The 25,071-nt window shown below is 40.5% G+C and overlaps 2 protein-coding genes across 2 annotated transcripts in view; one reads left to right on the top strand and one right to left on the bottom strand.

The window, feature by feature from the left end:
* Nucleotides 1-127: 127 nt before the first annotated feature.
* On the top strand, nucleotides 128-14,514 carry hacd1 (3-hydroxyacyl-CoA dehydratase 1). Its single transcript, XM_082547683.1, has 7 exons — nucleotides 128-453; nucleotides 3,898-4,015; nucleotides 5,046-5,064; nucleotides 5,180-5,268; nucleotides 5,527-5,648; nucleotides 10,411-10,589; nucleotides 13,147-14,514. The coding sequence occupies exons 1-7, from the start codon at nucleotides 335-337 to the stop codon at nucleotides 13,227-13,229; spliced, it is 729 nt and encodes a 242-aa protein (XP_082403809.1). The 5' UTR covers nucleotides 128-334; the 3' UTR covers nucleotides 13,230-14,514.
* A 65-nt stretch (nucleotides 14,515-14,579) lies between these two features.
* The window catches only part of LOC309714934 (collectin-12-like), a 50,205-nt gene continuing 39,713 nt past the window's right edge, over nucleotides 14,580-25,071 (bottom strand). Inside the window, exons 4-10 of the mRNA XM_082547663.1 lie at nucleotides 19,048-19,134; nucleotides 17,895-18,938; nucleotides 17,274-17,771; nucleotides 16,418-16,554; nucleotides 16,221-16,330; nucleotides 15,527-15,672; nucleotides 14,580-15,422 (exon numbers count right to left, since the gene is read on the bottom strand). Coding sequence (XP_082403789.1) covers nucleotides 15,403-15,422; nucleotides 15,527-15,672; nucleotides 16,221-16,330; nucleotides 16,418-16,554; nucleotides 17,274-17,771; nucleotides 17,895-18,938; nucleotides 19,048-19,134 — 2,042 coding nt within the window. The 3' untranslated portion in view covers nucleotides 14,580-15,402. The remainder of the gene's footprint in view (nucleotides 15,423-15,526; nucleotides 15,673-16,220; nucleotides 16,331-16,417; nucleotides 16,555-17,273; nucleotides 17,772-17,894; nucleotides 18,939-19,047; nucleotides 19,135-25,071) is intronic.

The raw sequence follows: 25,071 nt of genomic DNA, 5'->3' as shown, positions 1-25,071 counted from the left end.
ATCGTGTAGAAAAACTGCTCTTCTTTGTCTTATGTGATGTTATCTAATTTATAAAAGTTATACCTAAACTTGTTCACGCTGAGCTGAAGATTGGGGTGAAAATAAGCCTGAATTTCTATAGTTGCACCAACTGAGCCGTGACAAGCCGGCTTTATTTCACTAGGCTTTGCCTCACCGGCAGGCCACGCACTTGTTTCACTAGTCCCGCGAGAGGGGGATCCATGGGCGGATAGCTAGATAGATGGATGGATGGATGGATAACCCCGCTGCTCCCCTCCCTACTAGCCCCAGCTGTCAGCTCCCTTCCTGACTTCCCCACCCTGCCCCCGGTACCATGGCGTCCAGCGAGGAGGACGGCACGGTTGAGGAGAAGGAAAACAACAACAAAAAGAGAACGAAAAGCACCCTCGCTACCGCATGGCTCACTTTCTACAACATCGCCATGACCGCCGGGTACGTGCGTTATTCCGCCCCTGTCGCCTATTAATAAGAAAGGCAGTGAAGTTATAGCCGCTCCCTAAAAAACCGTAAGCGTGTGTTGCTGTTTATAGGACTGCGTCTCCGCCGAAAGTGCCTGTTCAGCTCGCTTGGATTTAGCAGTTCGTCGTCGCAATTGAGTTTGAGCAAGCTTTAGCGGTCAGTTTGGTAGTTTCTACGAAGAAACGAGCGACCGTTATTTGTCTCGAGTGTTGGAAAATGAATGAATGGTGTTTGGTGAAAGTGGCAGGCTGGCGCAACAGCCGTGTCCAAATAGGGCTGGCTGCATGGTGTCAGCGTCAAGGCCCACAGTGCGTCCGACAGTTGCAGTGATAAGTATAGCCGGACCGCGCTGACACTGGAGCTCAGGTCTGGGACAGTGAAGTGCTCAATGGGCACATTTTTAATAACAACAACGTTTGTGTGAAGAGAGCTTCCTGTGTTGTGATAAAGGACAAACACATGAGAACTTGAGAATAGCGGAGGTGTTGGGGTCACTGGATCAGTGGTGACTAAGCGCTTCCAGTTTGGCGCATGGCTTCAGGTACTGATCACTTTAATAATAATAATAATAATTATAACACGAAATAAAACAAGAATATATTTGTGCACATCGTTGTGACTCTGTCCAACTTAGTAACTTGTTTTTCATGTGTTAGTCAAAGATAAGTAAAATTGCAGCTGTCCAAATCTACTTGGCCCTATGTGGAAAACATTATATACACCCCTCCTCCCTCTATTATCCTCTTGATACATTATGAATTAACTGTGAATAACCCCATTTAAAAAAGAAAATCTGAGTTCAGTTTCACTACCCAAACCCAGGCCTGATTACTGCTAGATGTGTTGGATCAAGAAATCACTTAACTATAAGCTGTCTGACAAAGGGAAATAGGCTAAAAGATCTCAGATAGCAACGAGTAAAGCCACAATCTACAGAAACGACTGACAAACAAAGTAATTGACATCCATCAGTCTGGGATACAAAGTAATTTCTAAGGCCTTCGGCGTGAGAGCCATTATACGCAAATGGAGAAAACTTGAAACAGTTGCAAACCTTCCCAGTAGAGGTCGGCCTACCAATATTACTCTAAGAGCGCACAAGTGACTCATCCATTAGGTCACAAAAGAACCCAGAACATCTACAGAACTGCAGGCCTCACTTCAGTTAGGGTCAGAGTTCACGACTGAACAATAACAAAGAGGCTGGTCAAAAATGGCATCCATGGGAGAGTTCAAGGAGAAAACCACTGACGACAAAGAAAGGCTCATCTTGCCTAAAGTAACAGTGCTTTGCATAAAAAGAACATCATAGCAACAGGTGGTGGTAGTGTGATGGTCTGGTGCTGCTCTGTTGTTTCAGCACCAGGACGACTTGGTGTAATTGATGCTTTCTATTAGAAAATCCAGAATGAGAATCTCCAACCATTAGTTCATGGCTGGAAGCTCAAGCTCCCTCGGGTTATACAGCAGAAAAATGATCCTGGTTTTGGTGTGGTCTAGTCAAAGCCTGAACTGAAATCAGTTTGAGATAGTTTGGGATCATTATGATACACGGTTTAGGGTCCAGTTACTTTTTCACATAGGGCCGAGCAGATTTGGATAGCTTTCCCCCCTCGTAATAAATAAAATGTCATCATTTAAAAACTGTATTTTGCATCTTCTCTGTGTTTCCTTGTCTAATATTAAAATTTGTGACAAATATGCAAAAAATAGGAAATCGGGAAATGGGGTGAATTCTTTTTCACAGCACTGGTGTTGGTCTAGAACGTCACAGCTGGTGCGTCCTCAGTGAAAGGTGCATGACATCAGGGAAAGACGTGTACACACAAACATAGGTTTTCCTTATGAGGACATTTAGCGACAATATGCATTAAGAAAGCTTCACTTGCGCTCCGCTTATCAGTATGAGATCCTTTTTATAAATCAACTTAAATGGACTCACTGGTGGCTATAAACAGCTGAGTGAGGATGCTTCTTGGCTGCTCATCCTATCTACTGTGCAGGATTTTTTAAAGTTTTTTTATATAACATTGCAGCTGGATTTATTTTTTATAATATGTTGTTTTTTTTAACATGCACATGCAAGACTTGTGAGTTCTTAGAGGTTTTTTATTCATAACTATTATTAGAACATGTATTAATAGAGCTATTGTGTTCTACAGTTGTCTCATTCCTAAATTAACAAAAAACAAAGCTCATTAAAGTGTGTATCCTGTTTGTTTTTTGTTTTTTGTTTTTGTTTTTTTAAATGCCCTAACCCTTGACTGAATTCAAAGATTTAATCCAATTTTTTTTTTTAGATGTTTTTCTTTATTTCAAATTTTATTTGTCAGGGAAAATCTTCTACTCCCTCACATCAGAAAGGAGACAGTTGGGGTGGTTTGAGCATCTGGCTAGGATGCTTGCTGGTCCTGGTCGAGCTGTTGGGGTCTTGTCCAACTGGGAGGATGCCCTGGGGCAGACTCAGAACATGCAAGAAGGAGAGAAGGGATCAATCAAAAGGAAAATCCTGTTTTTCTGTGGTTTTACTTACACATAGAGTAAAGCTGGTGTGTTGCAGAGAGAGTTTGTAGCTGCTGCTATTCTTTAATATTTCACTGAAAGTGCCGTTACAATTGCCTGATGTAAAATGCTGCAGCTTTGGTTTGCTTTCTCAAGCTATTCCATTTTGCCCTCTTTATTATTTTGATTTTAGTTGCCAGTTTATTTATTCCAGTGCTCACTTTATGTATGGATAACTGTCTGATACATGTATACTTATAAACATAATGTAAATTTGTCTACCATCAGAAATTGTGGCATAGCTGTTGAACCGTGGTTGTGGCCTAGTGAAAAACACAAACAGACCAGTTTTATGACAATGTTAGGTTTTTTGTATTTGTCTGGTGTCTCAGTGGAATAAACAGGTAACACCAGATAAATAGAGGCAGTAATGTCTGTCTGTTACAGAATACCTTTGAAGAAAAGTATTTATTTTACTTTATTACATGACATAGTGATTGATATAGTGAAAAGCAGCATTTAGTGAGAGAATTTTTATCAGCTTTGTAGCCCAGTATGTCAGCTTGTACTGGGAATTCCTTGGTTTCAGTGACAAGGTTAGAAAATGTTAATAATTTTTTTTAGTTTCATTCAGTATTTATGTTGTTTAAATTCCCAAGTTTTTTCCCTTTAAATTTACATCTCAAATGTGTTATTATAAGTTTCCTGTTCTATTCATATTGTCATCCTCAGTTTGATGTTATTATGAGGTGACTAAATGACTTAAATTAGGTTTAAAAGATTATATTTCCAGTTGTGTCACAGTTATTTTTGTTTGTTTTTTCCATTGCAGAAAAATGTCTGTCCTTTACACTAATTTTCTCCTTTCACATTTCAGTTGCACTGAGCGGTTGTGTGATTTTTATTTGTCTGCAGGTGGCTGGTTTTGGCCATGGCAATGACACGCTTCTACATACAGAAAGGCACACACAAGGGTCTGTACAGAAGTATAGCAAGGACACTCAAGTTTTTCCAGACCTTTGCATTAGTTGAGGTAAGACTTTTAAGTCTTAGAGACTGTGTGGAAAAAAAAAAAAGAATTTCGGCCTGAAAATTGAAGAAAATGCATAACTTTATAGTTAATGGCCAGCAGGGGGCAACAGGTGGTAAAAAGCTATCAGTCAGTATATAAGTCTATGAGAAAACAACCATACTACTCAATTTTTTTTAAAATGACCTACTTAAACATTTATATCTTGATTTTTATGGTTGTAATCATCAGTTTTAAGGCTTGTCAACAGGGATATTAAGACCGATGCTAGCTCTGATGTTAATATTTGGTTATTTTGATATTTCAATTGATATTTTATACATTAACGGATTACTCTAACAGTTGTTATATGCAGTTATTTATTTGTTCACACTTGTTGTTGCGTTTGTGGCGTTCAAAAAGGGAAGATGCCCCCTGGTGGACAAACTATGAAATGACAACATCCTTAAGATAATTGAAGGGTGTTTCTCACTATTTTCTTTGCTTTAAAATTTCTCTGTTATAAATGCCAGTAAAGATAGATTAGTAAGTAGCTTATTTTGGCTGATAATATTATCCTGCCAATAAATCAGCTGAGCTATAATAAATAGACAATAGAGCAGGAGGGTGTAGCTTTATTGTCCTTGACAAATAGCTACCTAATAGGTGTGCAGTGTTCTTTTTTATATAATGGCAAGTGTATTTTGTCGTAAGCCTGTTTTTCGCTAGCCAAAACTATCATCCCAGTAGGATGAAAGTTAGTGAAGGATGCACTTTGCTAACAATGTTTTAGCTGGACAGTTTACCATCTTTTGTTCAAAGATGTTCTTGTCTGGTTTTAAATAGCCGAAATAGCAAATGGAAAGTTTCAGAATTAGTCCACAGACCATTGGGTGACACAATGGTGCCATGTCCATCTTTGATTTACAGTCTATAGCGTTTCCTGTCACAAGTGGGACTTTAGTGAATTAGTGAATTTAAAAAACAAATACTTTTTTCTTAGACTTTAACAAGGCAGTCATTTTTACTGCTGTTTGTGTTGCTTGTCTTACAGGTGGGACATTGTGCCATTGGTATGTGACAACTTACATGAAAATATTTGGCTAATTTGTACAGATTCAGATAAATTCCCTCATCTGGCCATGTATTTATTGGTGATTTTTGTTTCTTACTTTGGCTGTGTTGCAGGAATCGTGAGGACTTCTGTGATTGTAACTGGGGTTCAAGTGTGTTCGCGGATTTTTATGGTTTGGTTCATCACCAACAGCATCAGACAGGTGACTTTTATGATAAACCGCAACTCCGTGACTTTTTACAATTGATCAGTCTTTAGTTGACAGATTTCACCACAGTACTCTTAACCTCCACACACTGTATGTATTGTCACAACTATTCTGGAACACAGTCTGTCCAGTTGCTTTTTTTCCCCCACATAAAAATCGTACTTTTCTCATCTTTTTGCCTGTAAGAGCTGCACCTGTCAGGTTTGAAGCTTCTTTTAACTCTTTATTTTTTGCCATTTTCCTGACTTAAAGATCCAGAGTGAAGAAAGCGTAATCCTATTTCTGGTTGTGTGGACGATGACAGAGATTATCAGATATTCCTACTACACATTCAAACTGCTCAACCACCTGCCGTACTTCATCAAATGGGCCAGGTGGAGACACCGTTAGCTGGGGCTGGGATGAGTTTGAATTGTCTTTCCTGTTTCGGGACACTGTCTGAGCATGTCGGCCTAATCCGGTGAATTCACCTCTGGCATGCTTTCTTGGCCTTGTAGCGCCGCGCGTGTATTAAGTATCTGTCGTCTAATACAAAGAGGAGTCGCATGTGTGTGTTTATTGATTAGCACCTCATTAGCCATTCTGTTTGTGGTCAGTGATCTAACCACTAACACAGCACTCTGAGGAAACAGGAAAAGGTGAAATGCTTGTTTATCTTTTGGTTTTAACTTCTGCCTAAAACATAAAGAATTTCTGAATAAGTTTAGTTAGTTGCTGAAAGAGGCTGAAACCAGGCATTTTTTGTGAAAGAAATATTCTCAGCTGTAGTGAAATATAATACCTGTCTTGTGTTGAAGGCAGAGTAGTTGTGATGTGTCGTTCTGGCCTCGAAGCAGCTCACCTGAAACTGGAGTCGTTAGTAGAAACGTGAGCCGTCCCCACTGAAGGCTGTCCAGCGCGCAGGCTCGGCATCTTAATTTTATTTATTCTTTCTGCTTCGCTGTGTCACGTGATTCTTCAGGCGGTCCATCTAATGCCAGCCACTCTTTTGTTTCTGCTCTGGATTCTTGTGCTCTTGAATGGCACCCTTCGCCTCCCCGCCCCCACCCTTCACGTCTTTCTTTAAGCACGGAGGAGACGACAGGCCCCTGGCAAGGGGCTCATGTTCAGCTGCTCCTGTTTTTAAGACCATCTGTTTTGGTCACGGAATGTTCACCCAACATTTCTCTCATCCGCTGAGACGCTCCCCCGAGCCTTTGCTGTGGTCCCCACTAAATACAGGAACTCTATAGTCCTGAGTCATGGCATATCATTTGGTCCTGGAGAGAGCTGCCATCATAGGAAGAGGCATGCTGTCTCACTGTTATTTGGGGCGGTGACGAGAAATTAAGTTGGTACTTTGTGATTAACTTAGTTGTGTGCAGGAGTTCTACCGTTGGTTTTTCAAGAACACAGTGTTTCCTTGCTGCTGGGTCTTCTTCCTCTTTTCTCCCATTATCCAAAGGAGTTCTGCAGGGCTCCACATTAGGTCCATTGCTCTTTTCTCGTTACATAAAGAACCTTTGTGATAATTTATCAAATGCTGCTTTCCATCTTTATGCAGATGATACAATTATCTGTTGTTCATCTCCTTCAGTAGCACAAACCCTATAATTCTGCAGTCTGCCTTTGATGTTGTTCAGTCCCATTTAACTCAACTTAAGTTGGTGTTAAATCCAGAGAAATCCAAGTTCATGTTATTCTCAAATGGCAAAGAGTTGTTAGCTACGTCTCCTAAGAGACATAGACTTTGTATATTCGCAGACTCTCCCATTAGCTGATCTTTATCTATAAATCTTTGCTTGGGCTAGTTCCCTCTTATTTATGTGTTTATATGTGTAAAAACCACAACCAGTGCAGCCTTCATTCTCACAATTTAATACAATTGATTGTCCCAAAAATCAGAACAGAATTGGGGAAAAAGGCTTTGAAATACGTTGCCCCTGCTTGCTGGAATAATCTGCAGAAGGAACTGAAATTATCGAGAGAATAACTCTTTTACTCGGTGTAATTGTTTTTAATGTCGCTCTTAATTTGATCTGTTTTTGTATATTTTTCACATGTTCGTATGGGATATTGTATTTTTTTATGTTATATACTTATATACATGTATTTTGACTTTTGTTGCCATGATGTCAGGTCTCTCTTGGAAATGAGATTTTTAATCTCATTGAGATTTTACCTGGATAAATAAAGGACTATTAAGTAATAAAATACAAACAGCCTCTTTCTTAGGCACTAATATCTTTTTTTTCTCAATTTCCAATATATTATGACCAATTTGTCACCACATATTGATGTGGTTACTATTTTTTTTTCCTGTGCATAGATTTAATGTCAGTGTTGCTAAAAACATCCTCGCACTTTTTCAGTTCTTATTTACTATATCATCACTACTGTAGCCTCTTCCTGATTGGCTGCTTTGCTTCATAAGGTCACAGTTCTGTATACGGTATGCAACTGAAGTTGTAATTGGACGGCATAGAATACATTTTTATTGCTATGAAGATGATACCCAGCTTTATTGATACATGAAGCCAGATGAAACACTCTGACTTAAACACATAAAGACTGATGACCTCTGATTTCCTGCTTCCAAATTCATAAAAACCTGAGGTTATTGTATTCTGTTCTAAAAATCTTAGAAATATCTTAGAAAAAAACAGATGTTTACTCTGGATGCTGTTAGCTTGACCTCTAATAACACTGTGAGGACTCTTGGAGTCGTTTTTGAACAGGATATGTCCTTCACTGAGCATATTAAAGAAATATGCAGGACTGCTTTGTGTCATCTGCACAACATCTCTAAAATTAGAAACGTCCCGTCTCAGAGTAGCGCTAAAAAGCTAGTTCATGCATTTATTACTTCTAGGCTGGACAATTGTAATTCGTTATTATCAGGCTTTCCGAAAAACTCCCTGATACAAAATCAGAATTGGACTACCTTATTAATTGCTTTGAATCTGAAATTTACATTTATTTCAGATAACCTGTTAACAGGCCCCAAAGATCAGTACATTACAGAGATTGATTCATTATTTAATTAATGTATTTTTGTGTTGTGTATCCATGTACATTTTCTGGTGATAGATTCAGTCCTACTGAGCGTGGACAGTGTCGGCATTGAACAGATTTCTTGGGCTGTTCCTTTCTCTTTAATATACCCCCAAAGTATTGCATGTTATTTAAGTCTGATGATATCCTTCTCCACTTTAAAGTTTTCCTTTTTCACCTCCTATAGAGAAAACAGACATTTGTGTGATTTGAGGCGTGAGCGTTGTTTGTATCGTTTCCATATTTCTCTTCTGCCAAGCTTCATCTTGTCTGCCAGTGTTTGCACCATATGTTCCTGTGGATATACCGAATCTATACATCTGTTCATTCCAGCAACTTTTTATTTCAGGACTACTTTCTGGGTGCAGTTCAGTCCATATATGCTGGACCATATTGGAGCCCAACAAATTTGTGTTGGCCTTGTTTGACCATAGAACATGCTCCCAGTAATCGTCAGACTTTGATGATGTTTAACGTTGTTTAAAGTTGACCTGTTACCCTTTCCTTATTTTCTGCCAGATACATGTTTCAAACTGTTTCAAACAAGCAATTTAGGAAGCTTTTCTCTTCTTGCTTCTTTATGAGAGGGGATATCCCTGATTTGCCTCTGACTGTGAGTGCAGCAGCCCCACCCTCATGCTGCTTAAACTGCTGTTTGTGAGGGGAACCCAATCAGAAGAAAGTTGGTTAAAAGAGTTGCTTAAGAGGTAAAATGACTTATTTGCTATTTTGGTGGATAAACTGGAAGTCCTACTATAAGATAAACAACAACTGTGAGCCATGCAAAGCTAGAAACAAAAATGTGGAGCATAAGAGGTCTTTAATCGTTAATCTTGCAATTTCGAGTTGATTTTAGTTGATTAGTCATCTTGCATCATTTTCCATCTTTGTGAAATCTCATATGTTTCTTGCACAATTGTTTTGACAATTCCTTCATGTAATTCTAGGATGTAGATAGACACAGCCCATCCAACAAAGAGAACGTTCTGGTGCTTAGATTGTCAAACATCAGATTTAATCAGGACTGTTTTAGTAATAAGTAGTTTTAAGCGTTTAGCAGTGATTGCAGGTATATTCAGGTATATTGACAGTGAGCTTGAAACAATGCAGTTTTTGACATTTTATTTAAGATTATTTATTGGAGAGGTTTAAGTGACTTCTTTTGTATACCCTCTGTTCTTTGATGACCAGTCTAACCACTAAAATTGAACCTAGTATTTCTTATTCTTGTCTTTTGAGTTGCTTTAAAGAACTTCAATTGGTTTCTTTTATTTACTATAAATCAGATCTGTGGGAATTCATGCAGTGTATTCCCACATATTTGTGTGGGCTTTCTAATCTTAGAAAATTGGATTCAGTTCAATATTTTGGTCATTTTTGTTTGGTAATGTGCCCACTGCAAACAAACAGTGAGGCAAAAGATGCTGTGTTCCTGGTTGTTCTTAACATACCAGTTCACAAATTATAGTTTGGGAACATTAAAGTCTCAGATGTCAGAAGGTTTTTGCACACATGCCAGTTCAGTGGACCAATGTAATTATGCCTTCAGTTGCAAAACTGTGCACTGGCATGAAATAAGGTGAGGAGCTGCTGGAAAGTAATAATGCATATTTTATATCCAGCAGGCAATGAAACATTATTGTAACAACAAATCAGCTTATTACTTAATGCTGGAATATGATCTTATTCTTGACTTTCTCTCAATTAAAATGAACTGCATGAACAAAAAGGTTGAATTTTTTTTTAAATTTTTGCATGTGAACAGCATGAAAGTGTAAAAAGAAAATGATACCTTGGAGTTATCCAGAACCAAAATCACTCAGAGTTCCTGAAGATGGAAAAAATGTGAAAATATTACTTTTTTACAATGTGCTGCTTGACCACCATATCTCTGGAATACCTCGAGGGAAGTTTTATGTCCACAACTCAAGGCAGCTTTTGTTACAGTGTCTGGCCCCTGTGTCAGTCATCTTCCTGTGTTTTCAATATGCATGTGAGTGTATTAACATCCTCTGACTGTCAACTGTCCTAACTGTGTGAGTGCTAAAGTGATCACGCTGCTGGATTTGAAGACATCCATCCTGCTCTTTCTTCTTCCCCCAGATACAACCTCTTCATTGTCTTGTACCCGGTGGGAGTCGTTGGTGAGCTGCTCACCATTTATGCTGCGCTGCCGTTCGTACGCAGGTCTGGAATGTACTCCATGAGGCTCCCAAACAAGTATAACGTGTCGTTTGACTACTACTACTGCCTCATCATCGTCATGCTGTCCTACATCCCATGTAAGAAGCAAATTTCATGCCTACATTGTGCACTTTCAGTTTTGGCATGTAGGTCAAAATCCTGCATGATTTTTAAACTGTATTTTCTCCTGTTGTGGTACAAATAATTCTGCCTGTTCTGCTCAAAAGCAGCTTTTCTGTCCTGTGGTGCAATGTTTGGTGGCATTTTATAATTTGAATAGAATCATCTGTTGTGGTATATCCAATTTTATTTGGAATATACTGTGTGTTCACATGTCGTACATAATTTTGAATATAAAGATCGTTTTTCATAACACAGCTGTCAATGACTCCTTGAAGTCTAGAATCCATAGACTTCACCAGATGTTGTTTTCTCTCATTGATTTGTGATGCTACCTTCAGTTGCTGGTTTTTGTCTTTCTGCATTCATTTAATAACTATTGATCTGAGATTGGGTGACTGACTTGGCCACTGAAGAATATCCCTTTTCTTGGGCTTGAGAAACTCTTGGCTTGCTTTTGCAGTTTGCTTTGGCTTGTTCTCAATTTGCACAGTGAAGCTCTGTCTGATCGGTTTTGCAGTATTTGGCTGAATCTGAGCAGAGAGTGTAGTCCTGTACACTTATTATTCACAGCACTGTCACAAGTCACAGATTAGATTTAAATTTTAATCTAGTCCAATCTGGTCTTCTCATTCATGATTATAACAAGTGGGTTGCAACTTGTTGTAAACTCTGTGTTTCCATCCATGAAGCCATCTCTTGTTCATCGACTTTGATAATACTCCTACTTTCTCCACACTCTTGACTGAGCTCAGTGTTGTAAAGGGTTTTTCTTAACCATGGAAATAATTCTGCGATCATCCCGTTTAGTTGTTTCTTGTGGTCTTCTGGACCTTTTGATGTTAATGAGCTAACCAATTCATTTATTCTTTTTAAGAATTAACCACATTCTTGATTCGGCCACAAGTTTTTGCTGTCTCACTAATGATGGCCTACTTCACTCTAGGGCTGCCACAAACGATTATTTTGATAGTCGACTAGTCACCGATTATTTTTGCGATTAGTCGACTAATCAGATCATCATCCATTAGACCTAAAACTACAGCTTATTGCACCAGCAGCATCTGTTCTTATATAACTATCATTAGCTTACAGCTTTAAGTGTTTAAGGTCTGTGCTAACTAAAAATAAAGACAAGATGATAGTTTATTAAATTTTAATGAAATTTGCAGATTGTTTCGGTGAAGTTTAATAAACTCCTTGCTATCTAAAATATAACAGGACACGAGTATATTCTGGAGCATCTCACACTTCTGATGATCAGCTGTCTGCTTGATGTTTATTCAGCTGTGTAAAAACTATAACTTTAATCTCAGACAAACTGATTTACTCAGGAACAAATAAAATACTAAAAAAAAAAAAAGCCAAACAATAACATTTAAGTTATCTAAGTGACTCATATATATTTAACCTGAGTAGCGAAAGACGGCGGTGGGTTTGAAAACGATTTGCGGGGAGTCCGGTGTTCTCACGGCGCTAGTGAGCCTAGCCCCCGGCTCGCTATCGAGCTAGTGGGTAACAGATGTCTCCGAAAACGTCGGAGCGCTTTTGAAAATATGTGGTGTCCTGATAAACTGAGCAGATATTTGAGGTTTACACAGTTACATTCTCGCCTGAAAATATGTTAAACGTTTATTTTGTGACCCAGAAAGAATAATAAGAGTAACATTAAAACTAACTAGCTGCCGCCATTGTTGGAAACTGCGCTGGGCCGCGCTATGAATTCTGGGACACAGCTGCTTCTTCTTCTTCTTCTTCTTCTTCTTCTTCGGGGTTTAACGGTAGCTGACATCCTTGTACATGCAATGCTGCCATCTTCTGTTTCAGTCCGTTATTACACTCTTAAATCCTGCCACTTATTCCTGCGTCTTTTGTGATCGTACAAAGTTTCAAACGACGCGTCGACTATTAAATCAGTCGTCGACGATTTTGATAGTCGACGTAATCGTGACTAGTCGACAAATCGTGGCAGCCCTACTTCACTCCCACTGACATGTCTTTGGTCCTCAGGTTGAGAGTTCCAGTGAAAAGATACCGAATGCAAGTTCAACACCTGGAAGCAACTCCAGGTCTCTTGCCTGCATAATTTGTCATGAAATGATGGGAGGGAGTAAGACTCACTTGTTCATGTACTTTTGAGCCCCTGAAAACATACTGCACTGTATGAAAATGGCTGTAACTGCTCAACAGTTCATGCAAAATGCGTGTCAAATCCTTTGAATTAAAGCTGAAAGTTTTTACTTAAATCCGATGTTGATTATTTGATACAAAACGACAAAAATAGCCTTTGTTCAAAAAAATACGGACCAAATGTCATGGAATATATGGAAAAGTTGTCAGCTGTAATAGGCTCCAGGCTTTGCCAGACCACCCCAGTGGCTTATGTCTGTGAATGCATGTCTTCCCACTGTGCTGCTTCTTATTCAGAATTGAGACCAAGTTGAGAGTTGTGAATTTGTATTTCACTCTAACTTGCTTTCGTTTGTGTTCATCATAGTCACAGTCACCCTGAACACGCTCTCGTCTTTCTCGCAGTGTTTCCTCAGCTCTACTTCCACATGCTGCGGCAGAGAAGAAGGATGCTTCACGGGGAGGTCATAGTGGAGAAGGACGACTAGACGAGCACCACCTCCCACCTTCATTTGAGCCAGCCTGCCCTCCACTTCACCCTCACCTCCACCACCGCTTCATCTTCATCTCTGTCTCACCTTTTAGCACCATCAGCCATTACATTCTTCATTGCACGGGACCTAAAGAACCACACAGCTGACGATGGTTACCACCCAGTGACAATCAGTAATAACGACAAAGCCACGGAGTAAAACCACAGTAGTAATACCACATCTGGAGTGTTTCTTTGCAGGATTCATTCCTATCTGAATGGTAATATTGGAAACATGTTTACAGTCCCAGTGTTGCTGGAGCTAGAGACAGAAGCCTGTGGCGTCACATCTCAGCACTCAGAGATCACGAGTCCTTTATTCACCCACCAGCCTTACTGCATCTTGTTGCACTGAAGCATCGCAGCCTGAGAGAAACGAGCACTGAGCCACAACACTGCACCCCGAAGAAGGAAGAGCCAAATGAGGGGGAGGGGGGTGTTAAATTAGTCGCCTCAATTAAATTCATCATTCAGCCCATGCAATTGGCAGATTAAGTGTATATTAAGTATTTCATATATAAAATAAGCTTTCAAAGCGAGATTATTCATACCTCAACAATAAATCTACATTTGGACAATATGCTGCTTCTTGTGTGTATGTGTGTAACCCTATGTGTAAACGATGCAATGTGAAATGAGCAGTTAATCATGTTTCTTAACAGTAATTTATTCGCATACTGTGAGCAAGCACAGCTCCGACTTAACATTGTGTCCGCTTGGCTCAGCTCGTGCTTTCTTTTATGTTGTTCTGATGTTTACTATGTCAAATTAATTTACAAGAGTGCATCTTAAACCAAATTCGAGTCTTCACAAAAGTAGTAACTTCTTTTTTTCTCTATAGGCCGCTGTAGGTATGAGACTACGATTCAAATTTATGTGAGCACTTCAGTCTTCAGTCTCTGTCTTGTTTGTTTTTGAAAATATCCGGTGTCTACATCGATTGGACAGTAGTTAGACTCCCTCCTACCAAAGGTGCTATTGTGAGATCATTTTAGTCTTCTGTGCAGCTGAAGGAGTGACTGTGATTGGAGATGACCTAAAGCAGGAAATCAGGATGTGAAATGACTGAGAGGAAATGTTAGCGAAGAACTGCATAGCCCATGGTTATCAAAGAAAAAAACCTTTTTGCTTGTAATCTGGGTTAGTGGGAAAACAATAAAAGAAAGTTATTTAAGGGAAAAAAACTATAAAAATGTGAAAATACCTTTATGTGCAAATTCAATAAACTAAATTCTACAGTACTGAAGAGTTTTGTGATGAACTTCACTCTGGATCTAGAACTCAGCCACTGAGTACAACCACCCTGTGGATTTTATCTGTTTATTTGTGAGTTATTCCGTCATTTCTTTCATAGTTCTTTGTTTTGCAGGAAAATATCCAAGTGCAGAAAATGCATGAAGGATCCACAGTTTTATTCATGAACATATTTATGTATGTAATAGCAGAAAGTAAATCATACATAAAGTCTTACTCTGTAAATTCGTTTACTAAAACTCAAGCTGATTGTGGCATTTTTCTAAGTTTATACGTGAGTACTATATTTTTTATTTCCTACTCGTGTTATATAGATGGTCATGAGGTTAGATAACAGTTTCAAGATAGCATATCAGCGACATTATGTTTTTTGCGCATCATTTTGCACACCTTATTCCTTTTTTTTCTTTTTTCTTTTGGAATTATATAAAGAGAAGCATTACCAAAGTCCATTTGGCTTCATAGATTTCATATTTTCCTACAAAAATTGCATAATGAAATATACATTCAGATATTCGGTTGTACATTGAGTACTGTTCTATAAAATGTATTCCAAAAAAATATAAAAATATTTATATATATATATATATATATATATATATAAATCAGTTGATTTGGTTATTAAAAAAAAGATTCTCTTCCTATCTTGGTCACCCTGCTGTATTGCACTCCTGGTAATGTTGGACTGGCTTTACTTTGGAGGAGAAAGGCATCTCATCAGCACTGGAGAGATGTTTACTGTTGCAGCCGTGGGCTCATTTCAAAATTGTCCCTTTGCTCTCTCCATACGGACTGTCCCATGTGCTGCGTCAGTTGGACCAGTGCCACACGGGTGTAGTCTAGCTGCTCACTGTGCACTCAGACTGAACACGTCACTATGATCCAGGTGATCTTGCTGAGGGAAAGAAAGAAAAGAAAAGGGATCAGCATTAAGGTAGTGAGCAAAATATGATTACAATTACTGTGGAGCGAAAACGGGCAAGACAGATGATGACGCACAGGTCTCCATTTCCTTCTCGCAGATGTAGCTTATGAGATCTTCACAGGAGAAATCGTTCCATAGCGCCTCGTGGGTGAGACCCGCGCAGTCTTCTCCTTCTTCATGGCCGTGGCCCCAGTTGTCGGGCTGACCTGGCTTCCATTTCCTGCAGGCGAACAACAGAGGGCGATCACATGTTAGATTTACTGTGTTTGATCTAAGAGCCTAGGAGAAAAGCAAATAAAATAAATCGCATCCAACAATTTTCCATTGAATATGCCTTTATTTTCGGTGGTTAGATCTGAAGGCAGATCCCTGTGGTTAACTTTTCTCAGTAATGCTGCATTAAACTTTTTCACTGTTCGTCTCATTGTTCTGTTTGCAGTTTTGTACACTTTAGTGTTTATCTCACCGAAAAGCAGTGAAATGCTCTCACTGGACGTGCCTCTATAAACAATGTTAGAATGAATTTGAATGTGTTTCTTTTGTTTAAATAGGCAGCAACGAGACTTGAGCACTGGAGGTCTACATTCAACTCTGTGCAATCACAAACTTTTCATAAGATTTTCACAGGGTTTTCAAAGTTTATTTTGTAATGTTTCATGTAACTGAAAACCTACAGTTGTTATTATTGTTGGCATTTTTATTGGAAAGAAGTTCTTCTCTGAAACAAATATCCCTCCTGAGCATTTCCTAATTTACTGTCATACTGACGTAAAAGTAGGTTCAGTCCCATCCAGCCAGCGCCACGTGCGCTCCTTTTCCCTGTCGGTCAGACCCATCCAGAAGTAACCTTTGCCAAAGATCTGCCTCTTCAGCCATTTCTGAGGTCACATGAGGACAGAAAGAAAACTCAGTCAAAACTCACAAATACTAGAGAGCAATGTCAGATTACAAGATGTGCGACTCACCTGTTCCTCCATGTCGTTGATGATTAATAATGAACCAGACATTGATTCACAGGTTGTCTTTGCATGATCAAAGCTCTGCAGGTCTTTGGAGAAAAAATAGCACTTGTCTTTGTAGTTTAGCCATTCCGCAGGGCATCCTGCAAGATATTGAAAAAGCATTGTACAATTTGTTTTTTTCTAAAGTGATGTGAGATGAAGAAAAAAAAAGCTCAGTTTAGCAGAAAGTACCACAAACCTGGCTCTGCCTAGCATTCCTGTAAAACATGTAGTTTTAACCACATAGTTATATATCTATATCTATCAAGAAAAAGTATGAAGAGACAGCAAACTAGACCACTCTAGTTGAGTCCCAGAATAAAAATACAGAGCTGTAAAGGAATCTAACAGGTCTCCTGTGACTAAATTGGCTAGTACGCAAATGGCTAGTTGGTGCTTTTTTAGCCTTTAGACCACAGGTGTCGGAATCCAGGCCCGAGGGCCGGTGTCCTGCAGGTTTTAGATGTGTCCTTGATCCAACACAGCTGATTTAAATGGCTAAATTACCAACATGTCTTCAAGTTCTCCAGAAGTCTGGTAATGAACTAATCATTTGATTCAGGTGTGTTGAAACAGGGTTATATCTAAAACCTGCAGGACACCTGCCCTCGAGGCCTGGAGTTTGACACCCCTTGCAGACCCTAGTTAGCTACACTAACCAGCTGCTAGCAGTTGCTTTATATTTTGCATGGAGGCATGAAAATTGGTAACAAGCTAAACATGATACTAATATGGTGATATTCTAGTTACCAACCAAAGTAAATATATGCTATCTGACTAAGTCAAAATAATCATTCTGAAACTGATTATGAAGTCATACCTGGAGCCCATATGGTAGGACCCACTGCCTCATCCTGCAGAGACACAGGTCCAAAAGGAACTGCAGGGACCCGGATTGGTAGTCCTGGTTGTCCGGGTGGTCCTACTGGCCCTGAGGGCCCTACTGGTCCTGGCAGTCCCCTTGGTCCTTGCTCCCCAGGTGGTCCAATTGGGCCACGGATACCTGGTGGGCCCTGTACACCCTGAGGACCAGGTTGTCCATCTCTTCCAGGCAAACCAGCACTACCTGGTTCTCCTTTAGTACCAGGTGGTCCAGCTCTGCCTCCTGACCCTCTAGGGCCCTTTGACCCGGGGCTGCCAGGTATGCCTGGGAGACCCTTTAACCCTGGAAGGCCCGGTGGTCCTGGACTACCCTGCTCTCCTCTAGGTCCTCGGATCCCAGGAGCTCCCTTGTCTCCTTTCTCTCCCTTCTGGCCTGACTGACCAGGTAGTCCCTGAGGTCCTTTGTCCCCTCTTGGCCCTCTGGGACCAGGGGGACCTGAAACAAAAGAACATTCTCTAACTTTCTCAATTTAATCTTAGCAAGAAAGTTAAAATAAAATGTAACATTTATAACACGCATTGATTCATATAATAAATTTTGCAGGCACACTTCTCATACCCTTTAAAATAGTAAAGTTGGTTATTAGTTGTGAATGCTTGGTGTCCACCAGCTTCATCTCCTCCATGACAATAGAGAGGCTTGTGACCTCCTTGTCCATACGCGCTGCCAGCTCTTCCTGCTGTGACCTCAGACTCGTTGCGTCTGTCCTCACGTCAGCCATACTGTTGTTGAGGTGTAGCAGGAAGTCTGAATGACGGCCAACTGTCTCTGAACAAGTGCGTAAATCATTCAGGTTTAGATTGATTGCACCAAGAAGCTGTGTGGTGAAGCTGATGTTGCCAGTCACACGATCAATACTCTGCTCCGACTCATCCAGTCGCACCTCTAGGCGGTCAAACTTTGTAGATGTGAGGTTGCCGAAGTCCCTCTGCTGATCCATGATCTCTCTCAGAGTCTGGTCATGAACCTCTGCCAGGCTGCTGGTGTTCTGGAGCTGGTTAGCAATAAAAGTGAGCTGTGTCCCCACATCCTCCAGGCTGTCATTGTTGGACTTTGCTAGAGCTGAGGTATTACTGGCCAAGATCTGCAGGTTTTCCACTTTGCTACGAAGCCACTCTGTATCAGAGCGGGTCTGTCGGGTGTTCTGTTCAAGGCTCTGAAAGTCATTGCGCATCTTATGAATAGCCTGGCTGGTGTCATCGACTGAGCGTTGCAGAGCAGCAATGAGACCTCTCTGCTGGTCCTGAGTGAGGTTGAGACTGCTAATGCTGAGCAGTGCCTGATTTTGGAGTTTTACCTGCTGTTGGAGTTCTCTTTGCAACCTAGCTGTGTCTTCCTGTAGACCCCCAATGATGCTGCCGTACGACTGCAGACTGCCATTTACAGAGCGCAAGGTGGCTGTGTTAATGTTCAGCAGTCCTTGAATGGAGCCCTGGCTGCTCTGGATGTCTGAGCCAATGTTCTGCAGCTGATTCAGCTTAACTTGATCACTGCGGATGCGCTCTTCCACCGCAGTCAGCTGCCTCTGGAGGGTCCAGATGTTGTTCTTAAAAGCCTGGATCTCTGTGGTGGTATTCTCCGACTTCTCTCCGGTCTGATCATCTGAAGATGAAGATTTGTACAGTAAATGATAAAAAAAAAAACATGTCGATGATTTACTGTAGCTTTTAGTTACAGCTTTTGACTTCAACGTGTGAGCCTAGATACATACCTAGCTTTTTCAAATCAGTCTCAACAGCAATGATCTTTCCTCCATAGTTTGCAATACCTTCAGACACACTGTCAACTCTTTGCACCACTGTAAAGAAAACAGGGCAGGCAAGACAAAGGTTAGCTTCACAGGCTCTGTCTTTCATTAACAGACAAAACAGGTATGACAGAACTGCCTGCAACCACAGACACCGTATATAAATGGGATCAGAGAGGAAACCAATTAAAGTCTCTGACATACACTATAGAGGAGATGTGTCCACATGTCTTGGAGGCATGTAATAATGACAAACCCTCAGTAATGTAATCCCTTGGGTTACACCAGATTCAGACGTAAAGTGATATGGAGTTGCTGTGCATTGAAAAGGAAAAAGGCATTAATAAAGAGCGAGAGAGAGGGAGGAAGACACACTGATTCAGCAATGATGGTGTGGGTGGTCACTGACCAATGCTTAGATGTTAGGTGCATAGGAGGACATTGCAGAGGGCCTTAGGGGACAGGAAGTGACCTGAGGGGGGGGGCTTCAGTAAACAAGCGGATCAAAGATGACCAGTGGAGACAGACTCTGTGGCAGGGAGGCTCTTCACGCCCCCACAGGCGACACAGGCATTCATTTCCTCTGGAATGTGTCTGGGATTCCAGGGATGCATCCCGCTTCTACCTCCAGTCTCACCAGGGGGACACATCCTGTAAGTGGGAACAGCATTGGCTCCTCTGCTGTGAAGCTGCATCTGAACTGTTTACTTCAGGATAACGGCTGAATCCAAGGGGTTTAATTATTGACCAGAAACTAAATATATATTTTCCCCTGAATGGGAGCAAGCATCAAAATGCTTTAGATTAATGTTAGCATGAAGTGTGTCTCTGTTTAGTTTTGAATATTTTTTAAAAAAAAATGTACAGACTAAACTAGGACATACAACTTTTTTTAATTGGTGAGTTCTAGAAATCGTGGTAGGCTGATTTTGTGGTTTGAACTGAGTTACAATAGCTGTTTTCATCTGTTTTCAGATTGTATGCTAAAAAAAAACGTCTGGAAATTTAATTCTGAAAATGTTTCCCGTCTTTGGCTTTTTAACCCTCTCCAAAACCTACCTAAACTTGTTTCTGGGAATAAGCAAACCAGTAAAACTGTCTTGCGATGCAACTGTACCACATAATTTTCTAAAAGGTCAGTTGGATAGGAAATACTGCACACACAGAAAATTAAATGTAACGCATTTCCAGTAACCAGATGTACAATGAAGCACAAACACCTAAAAAAAGCATATAAACTTTAAGCTCTGCAGACCTATCATAATCTACACCTATGGCACATTGTTTCATTAGCAAACACACACACACACACACACACACACACACACACACACACACACACACACACACACACACACACACACACACACACACACACACACTAACCTCGAAACTAAAGCTAAACATGAGTAGAAGCTTCTGGAACTTTTCCACATGTTCTGTTCATGGGCTGGCCTCGGGAGAGGATCATTGCATCACACAGTGGTAAAATTAACCATAAAACACACATGCAAAAAGCTGAAATTACAACAGGGCTTCAGAGTAAAGCATTATTTTGCCTCATAGGCCCAAATGTTGTAGAAATGAGCTGTTTTGTACTCAGTTTGAACTCTTTCCAAGATTTTGTGTGGACGGGTTCTGAAACTGTGTGTCGGCTCTGTCCGGGCTGTCTTGTAAAATCAAACTCTCTTATGCAACTTTTTAATGAAGTGAGTGAACTTCAAACTCCTGTGTGGGATTGCGCTGAATCTAAGAAGGCCAGCACATTAGCTAAAAGGACAGCGACAGTTTAGCATTAGCTGTCAACTGCAGTAAATTTCACTAGTTAAAACAGGTAGAACAGGAAACAAAAAACACATCTGCATAGGGACTCTGTCTGCAGCAGAAATGATGAATTGATCACTGAAATGTTTTTTGCTCATGAACCGAAAGTTATTTAAAGTTAATTTATAGAGAAATGTCAGTATTTCACTCTTTGGTGTTTTATGCTTGGAATTCAGAAAGAGAGTCGCAGGCTTCTGGTCCTTTTTCTTTGAGGAAAATTAATGGGACGTGAACCCATGAGCTCTGAGAATAACCTCATTTTGCTTTTGGTCCTGTCAATTGAGAAAACAAGCTGCAGGAGAAAAGAGTGGGGTCACTCCCTCCCAATTACACTTCTGTGATTAAATTGCATCAGAACAAAAGAGCCACATACAGGACGTTTCTGTGGGTCAGTGATGGAGAGACACACAAGTTTATTGCGTAGAAGACTCTGGGTCTCACTACATAACCATCTGGAGCTGGGAGTGTGTTTAGGCTGAGCTGTGGTTCCCTTGACAGAGGAGTGCTTCAGTGCCAGTAAAAACCCAGTTTCAGTGGGTTCTGCTGGAGTTGCACTGAGTTCACTCACTTCTCATCTGGGATCAATTAGGCCTGCCTGAAAACATGCAGCGAGGAACAAGAAAGACCGGCTGAGCTCACAGCGTAGGGGGACATCATTGTTCGTGTACTCAAGGCACACAGATAAGCCCCGAACATGTTAACTTCACGCCATTTTCACCAATTGAAAATAAGACGGGGACATAGAGCAGTCACATATGGGAATGTTTAAGACAATTATAGCAGGAACATTCAGAGTTCAATCCTCCAAAAGACGGCGGGACTGCTTCCCGACCTGGAAAAAATTAGAAAAAAAAAGCCAACCAGGAAGTTCAGCTCCACAAAGCCTGAAGAACTTCTCCGGAGGTGTGAGCTTTGGGGGAGTTGGTAAAATAAACTGAGAGAAGGTTGCGGGGTGGAGAGAGAAAAGAGAGAAGGCAGACAGACAGTCAGATGAAGTTGAAATTTAAAGGGTATTTTCACCCAAATTACATAGACAAATACTGTACATGCTCACGACTGATGTTTGTAGTCATGCATACCATGGCTAATTCACCTGTCCCTCCTGCACTTTCTTGCTCATTGTGTCAGATGTTTAGTTACTCCTCGGCCTCCTTTAGCAGTAATGATACTTGTTTTTTTTGGGTTTTTTTTGTTTTTTTTGTTTTTTTTTTGGGCCTGTCCCGTTTGGCTCTTTTGCCATCAGAATTGTTGTCTAAAGGCAAAGAAAGATGCCCAACGGATTTACTTTACCAAACTGACCATCCCAGCCTTGCCGTAATGGTCCATTTGATTCACCTTTTATTGTTTATTTTATTTTCACTTACTGAATACGGGACAGACTTGACTGGGGGAAAGAAGGGGAGAAAGAAAGAGGGAAAGAGAAACAGCTGAGAAGAGGGACGGGGGAGAAGGGCAAAAGACAAAAACCAACAGAACGGGCAGAGAAAAAAAATGCATATATCAATCACCTGGATCACCTGCTGAGAAAGAAAAAAGAAAGCAAGCAGAAGAGAGAGAAAAGAGAGAAGGCAGACAGACAGTCAGATGAAGTTGAAATTTAAAGGGTATTTTCACCCAAATTACATAGACAAATACTGTACATGCTCACGACTGATGTTTGTAGTCATGCATACCATGGCTACTTCACCTGTCCCTCCTGCACTTTCTTGCTCATTGTGTCAGATGTTTAGTTACTCCTCGGCCTCCTTTAGCAGTAATGATACTTGTAACAAATGTAGCATATTTGCAGCTCTGGAGGCCAGGATTACTGAATTGGGGACTCGGCTTCGCACCCTTCATTCACGCGTAGCTAGCCAGGCCCCTGTAGCTGGTGCAGCCGAAGATAGCGTAGGCCCCGCTAGGCTTTCCCCGGCAGACCCCAAGCAGCTGGGGAAAGAGGGCGGCTGGGTGACGGTGAGGAGGAAGCATAGTCCTAAACAGAAGCCCCAGGGACACCCGTTTTTCCCCACTTGGCGACACACCCGCCGGGGGTCAAACTCTGGTAATTGGTGATTCTGTTCTCAGACATGTGAAGCTAGAGACACCAGCAACCATAGTCAATTGTCTTCCAGGGGCCAGAGCAGGCGACATTGAAGGAAATTTAAAACTGCTGGCTAAGGGTAAACGTAAATTCAGTAAGATCATAATTCACGTCGGCAGTAATGACACCCGGATACACCAATCGGAGGTCACTAAAATCAATATTGAATTGGTGTGCAACTTTGCCAAAACAATGTCGGACTCTGTAGTTTTCTCTGGTCCCCTCCCCAATCAGACCAGGAGTGACATGTTTAGCCGCATGTTCTCCTTAAATTGGTGGCTGTCTGAGTGGTGTCCCAGAAACGATGTGGGCTTCATAGATAATTGGCAAACCTTCTGGCCTATTAATTAACGAAAGACCAAGACAGACTTTTAATTCATTTGAAAGCCTGATGCTTAGCCTTGTCCACCCCAGCTGTAAAACTCAGAAACCAGTCTTACTTGTTATCATCTATCGTCCACCTGGGCCTTACACAGAGTTTCTGTCTGTGTAAGGCAGAAACTCAGACTTTCTGTCTCAGACTTTTTATCTGATTTAGTTCTCAGCTCAGATAAAATAATTATTGTGGGTGATTTTAACACCCATGTAGATGCTAAGAATGACAGCCTCAACATGGCATTTAATCTGTTATTAGACTCAATTGGCTTCTCTCAAAATGTAAAAGAACCCACCCACCACTTTAATCACACTCTAGATCTTGTTTTAACATATGGCATCGAACCTGAACATTTAACAGTGTTTCCTGAAAACCCTCTCCTGTCTGATCATTTCCTGATAACATTTACATTTACAATAATTGATTACACAGCAGTGGAGAGTAGACTTTATCAAAGTAGATGTCTTTCAGAAAGCGCTGTAACTAAGTTTAAGAATATAATCCACCCACTGTTATCATCTTCAATGCCCTGTACCAACACAGTGCAGAGCAGCTATCTGAACGCTACCCCAACAGAGGTCGATTATCTTGTTAATAATTTTACCTCCTCACTACGTACGACTCTGGATACTGTAGCTCCTGTGAAAACTAAGGTTTCTAATCAGAAGTTCCTGACTCCGTGGTATAATTCTCAAACAAGTACCCTAAAGCAGATGACTCGCAATCTGGAGAGGAAATGGCGTGTCACAAATTTAGAGGATCATCATTTAACCTGGAGAAATAGTTTGTTGCTTTATAAGAAAGTCCTCTGCAAAGCCAGAACACCTTACTATTCGTCACTGATTGAAGAAAATAAGAACAACCCCAGGTTTCTCTTCAGCACTGTAGCCAGGCTGACAAACAGTCAGAGCTCTATTGAGCCAACCATCGTTAACTAGTAATGACTTCATGAACTTCTTCACAAATAAAATTTTTATCATTAGAGAAAAAATTACCAATAATCATCCCACAGATGTAATATCATCTCCAGCTACTCTTAGTACCATTGATGTTAAGTTCGACTCTTTTTCTCCAATTGATCTTTCTGAGTTAACTTCAATAATTACTTTCTCCAAACCATCAACGTGTCTTTTTGACCCCATTCCTACAAAACTGATCAAAGAAGTCCTGCCATTAATTAATTCTTCGATCTTAAATATGATCAACCTATCTCTAATAATCGGCTATGTACCACAGGCCTTCAAGCTAGCTGTAGTTAAACCTTTACTTAAAAAGCCATCTCTAGACCCAGCAGTCTTAGCTAATTATAGGCCAATCTCCAACTTCATTGAACCAACAACCAGAATCTCACGAACAGAGATCTGTCAGCACAAGGAAATTGAAACAAAGACAGTGTTTGCCGAAAGGTAAAGAAAGAAAATCCAATTTTGGAAAAAAAACACATATTATGACAATGACAATGTTTCGAATTGCTTGTTGAAGAAACCAATGGATATTAGTACAGTATAGTACTGTTGAAAAGTCTTCAGCTACCCATTATTTCTTTAGATATTTCTTTAACAGGATCTTGAGCAATATTTTTCAGAGGAATTTTAGGACTACTGGAGGACGAAAAACCTAAAAAAAAAAACCCCACGGTATCTACATGAACAGTATGCAAAAGTTACATCAGTTACATCTGGCCCTTCAGTTGATCCATCAACGGTTT

The sequence above is a fragment of the Aulonocara stuartgranti genome (genome assembly GCF_965226115.1).
Source record: "Aulonocara stuartgranti genome assembly, chromosome: 9".
Classification (NCBI taxonomy): Eukaryota; Metazoa; Chordata; class Actinopteri; order Cichliformes; family Cichlidae; genus Aulonocara; species Aulonocara stuartgranti.
The sequence above is the reverse complement of the archived record's forward strand: the minus strand, read 5'-3'. Positions and strand labels throughout refer to the sequence as shown.

Bases quoted from the DNA above. Each gene is read 5' to 3' on its own strand.
- hacd1 (XM_082547683.1), top strand. From the start codon at position 335: ATGGCGTCCAGCGAGGAGGACGGCACGGTTGAGGAGAAGGAAAACAAC. The intron at 454-3,897 runs GTACGTGCGTTA...ATTTGTCTGCAG, and splicing joins AACATCGCCATGACCGCCGG to GTGGCTGGTTTTGGCCATGG. The intron at 10,590-13,146 runs GTAAGAAGCAAA...TCTTTCTCGCAG, and splicing joins CATGCTGTCCTACATCCCAT to TGTTTCCTCAGCTCTACTTC.